The 11,924-nt window shown below is 45.4% G+C and overlaps 1 protein-coding gene across 2 annotated transcripts; it reads left to right on the plus strand.

Annotated features, from left to right (window-relative positions):
* Nucleotides 1-379: 379 nt before the first annotated feature.
* On the plus strand, nt 380-11,913 carry LOC122374620 (pro-resilin-like). 2 transcript variants are annotated; one of them, XM_043353463.1, is made up of 8 exons: nt 550-707; nt 7,931-8,669; nt 8,993-9,123; nt 9,453-9,503; nt 9,534-9,779; nt 10,401-10,487; nt 11,216-11,342; nt 11,681-11,913. In XM_043353463.1, the coding sequence occupies exons 1-7, from the start codon at nt 693-695 to the stop codon at nt 11,324-11,326; spliced, it is 1,380 nt and encodes a 459-aa protein (XP_043209398.1). In that variant the 5' UTR covers nt 550-692; the 3' UTR covers nt 11,327-11,342; nt 11,681-11,913. The 2 variants fall into 2 exon arrangements, with proteins under 2 accessions (XP_043209396.1, XP_043209398.1); XM_043353461.1 differs by having other exon boundaries at nt 380-707; nt 9,453-9,779.
* The last annotated feature ends 11 nt before the right edge of the window (nt 11,914-11,924 follow it).

The raw sequence follows: 11,924 nt of genomic DNA on the forward strand, positions 1-11,924 counted from the left end.
TTTTTATCTAAAAGCCTTCAACATTAAGTTCATAGTTATAATCGTGAATATTTGAAGGAAGTATCGGCAGATTAACGTTTAAGCTGTACTTACTAATTGAATACCCATGCACTTGCAAAATAGAAATAAAATGCAGTCTTTCATTTATTGATAAAATTTGAATGATGTTAATTTTTTTTCCTTGCAAGTTGCAACAGTGTATTGCATACGTAAATTTTTAGGTAGAGCATAGATGCGCCACTCTTAACCATGTAAAGACAGATCAACACACATTTTTGAACCTAGCGAAACGAATACTACTTACGTTTAACGTTCAAAAACAGATCTTATAAACCATACACGATAAACGATGTCGCTTACAGCTCAACCACCGCTCGGCAGCAGAGGAGCGGATAGCCGGCGAACGACCAACCGACGCGACAGCCGTAGCGGGCGGCAGCCGTATGTACGGGCGGCCGGGGCGGATCTTGTCCTTGCATAGAGCCAGGGGCAGCAGATTCCTTCGCGGTCGGCCCGGGAGTGAAAGTGTGTATAAGGGGGTCGCACCACGCGGGTGCCGGCGAGTTTGGTGCGTGCCGGCCGGTGAGGAGGACAGCAGGAGGACAGCAGGAGGACAGCGGGAGGACACCGAGAGGACTGAGGACTGAGGACCCGGGAGAGCTGAGGGTCCTGCGGGTTCTCAGGAGGACACCATGAAACTGTTTACGGTGAGTGATTATCATCGTTAAGGGCTACTTCATTTGTGCTTATTTGTGATATAATTAGTGGCAAGAGCATTTGATTTTTAATTTAAAGAGCCTTGGGGTTAACAGTGTTGCGGGATTGTTTAGCATTATGACCACATTTTCATGATAAGCCGGTGTAAATTACAACTGTTTCCGATTTTCCAATAATAATTTAACAACCAGCATCTCAATTGCAACTGAATAGGAAAGACAAAGAAAAGCCAAGAAATGCTTAGAACTGTGCATGAAGTAAGCGTGCATAACACCACTTCACATGCCTATAAATCGGAACATTTCTTCTTTGATATGATCATCCCAAAAAGCCTTTGCCTTCAATTCAAATAGATGTATGTTTCCTATCTATCATGAGCGCTTCAGGATATCCGCCAAGGGTCATGCAACATACAGAAACCATGCGAATTTGATTATTTAAGAGTCGCCAATATGAAGGATAACCGATAAGCATTAATTGCGAGGTGACATCATAGTTAATTCATTATTTGTCTAGGCGAATGCTCAGTGATTTGATGTCGTTCAAATTAACGACAAAAACCCCAATGCAGTGATGTGTTTTCTCTCACTGTATACCTATATTTTCGATGGACTTTACATTAGTACCTACTGAGTGGTAAATTTGTATATTATACGTATCATTGCTAACACCGTCATGCCCATCCGCCTATATATGGAACACACATAGTCTTTTTTTTTAAGCGAGCAATAAGTCAAATATTGAAACTTTTTGGTCTTAGTCAAATAACTAGGCAACTATTTTCCGCCATCGCCTTGTACTTGGAGTCGCTTTACTCATCGAACTTCGAGAGGCACGCAGATAATTGGCTACTATAGTTTTTTCAAACCCACGAAAGAACAGATTCAAACCGTCACCGCCGTTAATGCACGCGCCCTTTTATTGCCTGAGATATGTCCGAGAACATTTCTTTCACGGCTTCTCACAAAAATTGTTTCCGAATCATAACTTTCCAGTGACCGAAACACGTGCAAAGTGATTCATTCGCTTCAACTCCGTTTTTTCTTACTTTTGTCAGACTACAATAGAGCACGGGGAATGGAAATGATAGAAAAAAAAAACATTAAGCGTACTCCGGGGTGTTACAGTCTGGCAAACCTAAGAAAGAAGGGAGATAAAGCGCCTGAATCACTTTGCACGCGTTTTGATTACTTAAAATGTATGGTTCGGAGAAATTTGTGTGAAAAGTTGTTACAGAACATATGCTCTCACATATAAATGTACATGCATCAACGGCCGCAGCACTTTAAATCCATTCTTTCTTAGGTTTGCCAGACTATAGTAAAGTTATCCTGTTTCGGAATGACACTGAATTAAAAAAGCATCCGGAAGGTCATTTGCTACCAACGATAAAAGCATCAAATGACACGCGTTCCCTCGTAAAAAGGAGTCACGTGGTTGTGCAACCCCACGCGACTCACGTTCTTTCAACACCAACACTCGCACTGTCCTAGAAAAACGTCTAGTGGCCTCGTAACCACGTGCTATTTTTGCTCTGCGGACCGCCGAAAAACGGCGGCAAACACATCGGTAAAGGCGCGGCTAGCAGCGGATTCCGATGCGCGGCTTCACTGGGATGGTAACTCTCTAATCCCAATGGTTAACTTCTCTTGGAGTGGTATCGCTTTTGCGGAGAGAGGTTCGACAAAAAGGGGTACTATAGTGATGTCTTCATCTCCTCACCTCAGTTCTTGAAAGGTTCATTAATTGAACCTGTAGGTAAGGTAATTCAGTCTTTTTATAATTGATCGATTTTTATGTCTTTATTCATTGTATCAGACTAACCAGGACGGTTTAAAATTGAGTCAGGGCCGTTTGTAATATACATATACATTGACCTAAATGTCGTTTGCGTCATTTGGCACGGCACTCAACAACGACATTTGATACATAAAGACAGTGATGTAGGTAAATACAATACAACAGACCACACATTTTCAACACCTTTGGTAAGGTGTTTCGACACCTCTTGTGCTTAGCGACACGAGTGTAAATATCCCATGCAAGAATGATTGGGGACATGCAAATGAAGCACTCTTACGAAAGAGTCGGTACTGCAAAGTGCGGGTTCAAATGTGACTGAATGGCTGTTTAGTGTAAGCTATGAGAATGTCTAGAGACGGGTTTAGGCGTAATGTGTTAAACGTGAAAGTTCATATGCTAGTTGAAGACGGTTAGTACTGTTAAGATAAGTAAAGGACCATTACTATGTGACAATTTAATCAATTTTGAAGTGAAAAAATTGAAAACATGCGGGTATTAGCCGCTTTCACGACGGCTATCTCATACGTTTGGTCATATCTAGTGCGATTGATCAAATTAGGTTCATAGTTGATGCTTGTTGCTGTCTTGGTTCAATTAGTTGCGTATATACTTTATTTTTCAAATAATCAGACATCATTTTCAATCAAAACATTGAAAAAGTTGCATGCTATAATATATGTGTGGTAAAAGAAATTTGGTTAGCTTTGCTCAGGTTTGCTGCATTCGCTTGGGGACCCGTCGGGAAAATGGCTATTATTGCATCAGCAAAATCAAAAACTCATAAGGACACCTTAGAAATAGTTAATTGATTCGTAAGTCTAGTTATAGTATTTAGAAACGCCATTTATAGGATCACATTCAATGCTGAAAGTATGAAACCACCGGTAGATTACTGCTCTGCAGACACCACTTTTCATATATGGGCATTCCACGTCAAATCGAACAAAAATCGGCTGTTTTGCACCTTACCATCAGCGATTTCATTATAAATTTGTGAGCGAGTTCCTGTGTCGCCCCGGACATTACATTGATGTTTTTTGCACATTCTGACCACAGGTCTTCTAAATAAAGGGCATCAAATTTTTACAAAATGTTGCATCTTTATATTTTTGAACGACCATAACTTTGGTTGTACTTGTTTGATTTCAATGAAATAAACCTTACTGTTTAGGTAATTCCTTAAGCATTTGTTTAGAATTGCATCGACTTAAATATATGACCTTGAAATTTGCTTAACTCTGTTCTTAAGCACAAAAATTGAAATAGCAAAAAACACGCCACCTTCGATTTGGCTCATTTTCATATATTTTATTGCCTACCATATTCTTAACAACCTGTGAAAAAATTAGAGTGGGCCATTCATAAGTTTTGAAGAAAATGGCACATATGCAAACGTATGTTAGCACGCGCAGTGGAGGGGGAAGAGTGAATTTCGCCCCACCCTCCTGTTTTTCGCCAATATCTCATAATATTGATGCGAAATTACCTATGGCTACCTGTCCAGAATTGAATTGCACATCTCATCGTGCAAGCAATAAGAAAATCGGTTCACAACTGTTCTAGTAATAGCGGTGTAAAGTGAACATCCTGTCGCCGCGGCGACGCGGCGACTCGGCAGCCGGCGCCGACCGCTACGCGCCGCCTGAATTGTAGACTGTGCCGGGACGGAACGGAACGGTTCCGTCTTTACATCGCGCTCCTTACCGCTGATTACGTTCGATTCGCGTCAAATTTTGTGAGAAGACTAAGAAATGTACAGGCAATCTTATGGTGAAAGAATTCTGAAAATAGGTTGGTAAACAATTGAAATATGAACGTGTAAACACAAAATTGTGACTGCTGCGTTTCCCGCGTCGGCCGATCCCGCCTCAGCCGGCGACATGTTACTCTTAGCAGGATTCTAACTGCCATTTATTATCGAATTAACTAGAAATTCCCCATACATACTCAAAAATGTATGCTCTTTCGTATAGTGAAGATCAAAAGACGTGAAGATATCGTTGCGTGATAATGTTTTCGTTGAATTTATTTCATGATGCATTTCCACACGGCTCAAAATTCACCGCAAAATACCGTTTGCCTGAGACACTTTTACAATGGAACGTGAATGCTTGACTACGATGACTATGCATTACCATTCTCGCAGAGTTTGGGATATCACTAATCAGCAATCATTCATTTCAGAAAGTGTACACAAGCAAGCATGTCTTGACTCTGTCTTTCAAGGTCACGCGCGGTTGCGTGATGTTGATGCATGAAAACGGCGTTTGCCGCTAAAGTTATGAATGGCCCACTCCAATTTTTTTCACAGATGGTTAGGAACATTGTGACGGACATAATATGTAAAAATTACTCAAATCGAAGGTGGCGTGTTTTTGCTATTTAAATTTTTCTGTTTTAATTCAAGGTCAAATGCATTTCAAGGTCACTTCAATTTAATTTTATAATTAAAAATCAAAGCCTTATCAATTGCCTACAAGACCCTGTTAATATCATTTTGATACCAGAAAAGGAACCAGAGTTATAAGCATTTAAAAAAAAAATGATGTGTGGCATTTTTGGCTATATTCGATGACCTATATCTCGGCGATACGTTATCAAATTTTGAAAATATTACACGTAACTCAGTTTTGAACCATGCCCAGTCTGCCTACAAATTTTCAGAAAAATCGAAGGGGATGACGGATTTCGGTGTTGATTTGACGTGGAATGCCCCATATGTCATATACCCAATCTCTTGACAAACGGTCGTCGGGATTTATCGTATAATCTAACTAACCTAAGAAAGAACTGATTTACAAGGTATCCGCTGTTGATGCACGTGCCAATTTGTTATTACCTACAGGCTACAATATATCCTAGAACATTTTTCTCACGGCTTTTCTAACAAAAAGTTCTCCGAACCATACATTTCAAGTGATCAACACACGTGCAAAGTGATTCAGACGCTTTAACTCAGTTCTTTCTTAGGTTTGTCAGACTACACTTTTTACCAACCAGATTCGCAACACTGTTTTCGAGCAAATTTATCTGTGAGCGAGGATGAGCCATATGATCTCTTAAGGAAAAATAATTATAAGTAAATAACCGTTAGACTTGCGGTAGCCCTACCAATAAGTCCCAGCAATTAAACTTTCGAAAATATCGACCGGCATTCAACCAGAATAACCTAAATGACAAATCCCTTTATCTAACTTCTAAGCATCTCTGACATTGCTGATACCACTAACCCGTAGCCACAAAGCTGACATAAGCTGGGCCCACTGTATACTTCTAATAGGCATTTCTCAAAACGACCCTATTCCCTCATCCAATCGATGCCAATCCCATGGCGACGCGCCGACGCGACTTCGCGACATCACGTGACCGGCTTGACGAGTGCTTCATTGCATTTCGCACGTGCAGAATAGCTTCACTGACCAGTTTCGTAACTGAGATGTAAATTTCGGCAGTAGTAATGCAAAGTACGTTGCGGCGTGGATTTACATTTATAGCTGAGTGGTCCTCGACAGATTGACAAAGCTTGAAGGAAGTGCCTATGCTGAGGACAATGCGCGTTGCATGGGTGAAAGTTTGTTGCAAGCGGGTTCAATAAATGCATGCAGATATTCTCTGCCGCAACTCCGGAGTGGCTTATGCGTTGGTGCATAAATTTGAATGGGCTCATGAAAGGTAGTCATACAGCTAAGACACAGGAAGGAACAATCGCCTCGGGTACTGACCGTTTTTTTTTTAAGACAACAAATATCTACTTTTATGATATAAATGGTTTGATACGATATGATACATCCTACAGAGCATCTCACTCGCTGTGTCCGTTATAACTAAAACACAAATTACAACACAAAAATTCGCCTAAACGGCTTATTAGACATCTCTGCCTCTCATTCCATTAAGCTTAACTTCTTGTTTTGACGCCATCGTCATCTCTGTCATGTCCTCTCTCTCTCTCTCTCTCTCTCTCTCTCTCTCTCTCTCTCTCTCCTCTCTCCCCTCTCTCTCTCTATCCCTCTCCCTCTCCCTCTCCCTCTCTCTCTCTCTCTCTCTCTCTCTCTCTCTGTCTGTCTATCTATCTCTCTCCCCTCTAACCAATCATTTTCCAAAGAATCTATCCATGCTGGGTCTAGCGTCCACCCATCTCCCTCTCTATCCCCTCTAACCAGCCGTCTCCTCTAACCACGTTTATGTACTCTCTTTCACAGACTCTCCTCGTGCTCGTTCTACCCTCCCTCTCTCCTCTAACCCCCTCTCTCTGGTACTCGTTCTACCATCCCTCTCTCCCTCTTCCACCCTCCCCTCTTCTCTCTCTTCCACAGACTCTCTTCGTGCTCGGCCTACCTCCCTCTCTCCCTTCTAACCACTCTCCCCTCTCCACAGACTCTCCTGGTACTCACTACTCCACCTACCTCCCTCTCTCCCTCTAACTACCCTATTCTCTCTCTCCACAGACTCTTATCGTGCTCGTTCTACCCTCCCGCCTCCCCTCTAACCACCACCCCCTCTCTCCACAGAATCTCCTGGTACTCAGTTTATTAGAAAAAGATCCACGACGAGGCTTTTCACTCTTTCACGTCAATCAATAAAACGGCGACAATGATGGTGTAGGACAAGCAATCACCAACTTAGCTCACAGTATCAAACGCACACATACGCTGCACATACGCACGTAAAAGCATACATTCAGTACTCGGTCTACCCTCCCTCTTTCCCCTCTAACCACCCTCCCCCGCTCTCCACAGACTCTCCTCGTGCTCGGTCTACCCTCTTTCCCCTCTGACTACCCTATTCTCTCTCTCTCTCTCTCTCTCTCTCTCTCTCTCTCTCTTCTCTCTCTCTCTTCTCTCTCTCTCTCTCTCTCTCTATCTCTCTCTCTCTCTCTTCTCTCTCTCTCTCTCTCTCCTCTCTCTCTCTCTCTCTCTCTCTCTCTCTCTCTCTCTCTCTCTCTCTCTCTCCCTCTCTCACAGACTCTCCTCGTGCTCAGCCTACCATCCCTCTTCCCTCTAACCACCCTCCCCCTCTCCAGACTCTCCTCGTGCTCGGTCTACCCTCCCTCTTTCCCCTCTGACTACCTATTCTCTCTCTCTCTCTCTCTCTCTCTCTCTCTCTCTCTCTCTCTCTCTCTCTCTCTCTCTCTCTATCTCTCTCTCTCTCTCTCTCTCTCTCTCCCCTCTCCACAGACTCTCCTCGTGCTCAGCCTACCATCCCTCTCTCCCCTCTAACCACCCTCCCCTCTCTCCACAGACTCTTCGTGCTCGGTCTACCCTCCTCTTTCCCCTCTGACTACCCTATTCTTCTCTCTCTCCTCTCTCTCTCTCTCTCTCTCTCTCTCTCTCTCTCTCTCTCTCTCCCCTCTCCACAGACTCTCGTCGTGCTCGATCTACCCTCCCTCTAACCTCCCCTCCCTCCACAGACTCTTCTCGTGCTCGGGCTGGCCGCCAGCTCACAGGCCACACTCCACCTGTTCCGCCTCCTGACCGGAGGTGGACACGACAGTGGATACGGAGGTGGACATGGTGGATATGGGGGTGGACACGGCGGGTATGCGCAGCCCCTACCCAGTTACGGAGCGCCGAGGCCTATCTACGGGCCCCCCAAGGCAAGTTACGGACCACCCAAGGCAAGCTATGGACCACCCAAGGCAAGCTATGGTCCTCCTAAAGCAAGCTATGGTCCTCCGAAAGCCAGCTACAGGCCGCCCCAGACGAGTTATGGACCACCGAAGGGAGGGCATGGTCACGTGGCGCCCAGACCAAGCTATGGTCCTCCTAAGGCTACTTATGGTCCTCCCAAGTCCCACGGTCATGGCCACCGCAGGCCCGTGAGGCCTAGGCCTTCTTATGGTCCTCCTAAGGCCTCTTATGGTCCGCCTAAGCCCTCTTACGGCCCTCCTAAGGCTTCTTACGGCCCACCGAAGGGCGGACATGGACATGGGAATGGACACGGGCATGGGCATGGACATGTTACTCCGGTGAAGCCCAGGCCCAGCTATGGCGTCCCTCAGAAGCCCTCTGGAAGCTATGGCGCTCCCAAGCCAAGCTATGGTGCACCACAGAAGCCCTCGGGAAGCTACGGAGTCCCACAGAAGCCTTCGGGAAGCTATGGCGCCCCGCAGGTGCCGTCTGGAAACTACGGCGCACCCCAGACGCACGGTGAGTTCGGGGCGTAGTTTCAAGGGATGAGGCGTTATAACTTATATAAGTGATATAAACACTGATATAAATATCTACGATTAACAATGAAGAATAAATGCAAACATACATATGGATAAACATCGTAACAGACCACAACCGTGGCAAACATTGAGAAAACAATCATTACAATTTACAGGCGTAGCATTGAATGTGGCACTAAACAATATACCTATAAACGGTTTTTTTAAGCTTGTCAACCTAAGCATTCTTGCTGACACCAAAGATTCTAGCGTATAAAGACAGCCATTGTCGATGTCTGACGCTCTCCCCCTCTTTCCCAGCACCGACCGGAGGCTACTCTGCCCCAGCCCCCGTCCCAGACGTCACCTATGGGACACCTACACCTGTGGCCATCCACGAGCTTCCCGCTCCCGACCTCAGCCAGGGCTACAGCACCTCTGAAGGCCGCGTGGTGAGTTACTAGTTAGCGCAGCGGCCACCAGAGGCGCTGCTGTCGTGAGTCTGGCGCTGTGTTCAAACAAACGGAGGAGATGAGCTTTGCAGTGCATTGTGCTTTGCATTCTTGATCTTATCTGAAAAAGGAGCTAGCAATATTTTAGCATAAGCTGCTGAATGAATTTGGCAGGCTTTTGGGCTATTTCAGTCGTAGGTACAGGGCTTAGTCAAGAATTTGACAATTGGGGACTAGAACCGGTTTAGTTCAGTCTGTTTTTTTTTTTCTATGCAAGAACTGAAGGCACTACAAAGCCACCCAACAATCACATTTCTCCCTCTCCACAGCCTACACTGGTCAGCCAATCACTGGGCCCGGTCACCGAGGTGGGCGGAGCTGTGGACCAATCATACGTCGCCCCAGCACCGGTCGACCAATCATACATCGCGCCGGCTCCGGTCGACCAATCACAGGGCCAGGTGACTGAGGGAGGCGAGACCGTGATCGGAGTATCGACGGAGGTTATTGATGGTGGCCAGACGATCATCGATGGCGGAAGTAGCGAGACGATTATCGACGGGGGCATCGTCGAGGTCGACGGCGGTATCGTCGGGGTCGACGGCGGTGAGGTGGTGGAGACGGCGCAGCCAGACCAGGACTACACCGTGCCGCAGGTGGGTGGACGGGTTAGTGAGCGGGGAACGTGGGTTCGAATCTGGTCAGGGGACTTATTTTCTCAATTTTCCTATCGCTTATTTTCTCTTATTTTCTCAGCACTTATTTTCACTTATTTTCTCAAGTCTCAAGCCACTTATACAGCACTTATTTTCTCAAGTTTGCTCTATGAAATATAATGTTATTGTCTCCATTGTCAATCAAATCCAGCCTTATCTTCTGTGACGGGCAGCGTTGTTTGGTTAAAACTAAGCCGGTCACAACTTGACAATACTTAGATATTCTCCAAACAGCCAAAGCAGCGAGTGACATCCATATTTTCCAGTAGCGTTTCGAACGTAACCTCTCGTTGCAATGTTGTACCACTGATTTTCACACACCACTGACGTCATTAACCATAATGACCAGGGACGTAGTCAAGGGGAGGCCCCCCCCCCCCTGAAGGCGAAAATATAATAAATTATAAAAAACAACTGCACCACACCCCACAAAAAGTGGGCCAAAACCGAGGAGTTTTCCTTGTTTGTAGGTGGTACGACACTAGGAAACGACCTGTGGCCCCTCCCTGAGCAAAATCCTGGCTACGTGCCTTCCAATGACGTCACTGCCTGTGTTTACAGCTGGTGGTTCCGGAAATTAACGGAGGACTGGTTCTACCGGTACAGTCAGAGTATGGACCCCCAGAGGACGCGACAACCCCCGAACAGGTGAGACAGCACCACAGTTGTTGGTGGATATATGAAAAAGTAGAAGAAGCCACAAGGGCCAAATATCAGTCTCTTGTATAAGTATATATTTTTTCCGTCATTTTTTATTAAGTACAATATGAGCAAAGGCTATTTCGTCATCACTATGACAATGGTTGGTAGGTATGGCTGGTAGGTATAGGTAATTGGTAGGTTACGGACGCTTGCTGACGCCACTGCCCCTGCTCAGATGAGAGTACACTTCAGTTGCTGGTAGGCAATAGCCAATAGGCATTGCTGAACGGTCGGTTACGGGCATCTGCCACCTCTGTTCATGATACGCCCAGCTTTGTCAAACCAGTATGGTTACACAGCATACCTGAAGACCACAAATGAGACCTGATGCAACACTTCACTTTGACCGAGAGACAAGTCGGGTTAACCCATATGCGTAATACCAAATCCATCATGATTTTCTCAATTGACATCTACCAATAAGTCGCTAGAATTATATAACAGCCAGTTATTGCTCATGTTAATGCTCACGTAGACCGGCTATGAGTCGGTCAAGATCCATTGCAAATCACTCGTTGATCATTTATTCGGCAACGGCATTTTATGCAATATTTTCGAAATACGAACACAACACAACGTAGAGCACCAAGTGCTGTTTTTTATCGTGTGTATCTAAATCAGATCAACTGAAAACTGACCTATATCGTCTCTCCTCCCCTCTCCCTCTCTCGCAGCCGGAAGAGGACAGTGCCATTGATCCCATCTTCGTCCGGAGCAACGTTCCCCAACCTACCTCTGATGGAACTCCGGCCATTGGAGACATCGGGGTCGCCGGCAACTTCTAGATACTGAGGTCATCAGGTCAGTTCAGCGACGTCACTGGTGACCAGTATTACGTCACTAATGGCATAAGCTGGTTCAGCTCCTGCTACCAGATTTACTTTCGTTGTAGTGTGGACAGTGTCGTTTATAGTCTTAGATGGTACGGTTTAGCTTTCGTGATTTGTCGTAGTTCCTAAAACGTTTGAAGCGTTCTTTGCAGGAGATGAATGTGTTGTTTATGTTTATCGGTTGTAGGCGGATGCAATTGATGGCTATACTTTGCAATTTGCGTCACAACAAGGCACTTGCTCCCTAAATTGTGTAAAATAAACACTTTTCATGAACGCCACCTCACTGCCATCTGTTGTCCGTTTCAGTAAACTCCGTGCCATTCGCCGTGTCAGGCACTTCATCCCGCATCAGCTGAGCTCAGCGAGTCTGACGTCACGCCCCGTGACGTCACCCGTCGCCATGGTTACCGCGTTGAGGCTGTTTGAGCTCCTCCCGCAGCTCAGTGTGTGTTGTTAGTGTTGTTTCCTTGGTGCCAGTGTACGTGGTTGAACGTCATTGGCCCCTCATCATTGCCAGTATAAATACATTGTGATCCATACTCGGTTTGTT

Source organism: Amphibalanus amphitrite, unplaced genomic scaffold, assembly GCF_019059575.1.
Source record: "Amphibalanus amphitrite isolate SeventyFive unplaced genomic scaffold, NRLGWU_Aamphi_draft 001683F_arrow, whole genome shotgun sequence".
In the NCBI taxonomy this organism is placed as follows: Eukaryota; Metazoa; Arthropoda; class Thecostraca; order Balanomorpha; family Balanidae; genus Amphibalanus; species Amphibalanus amphitrite.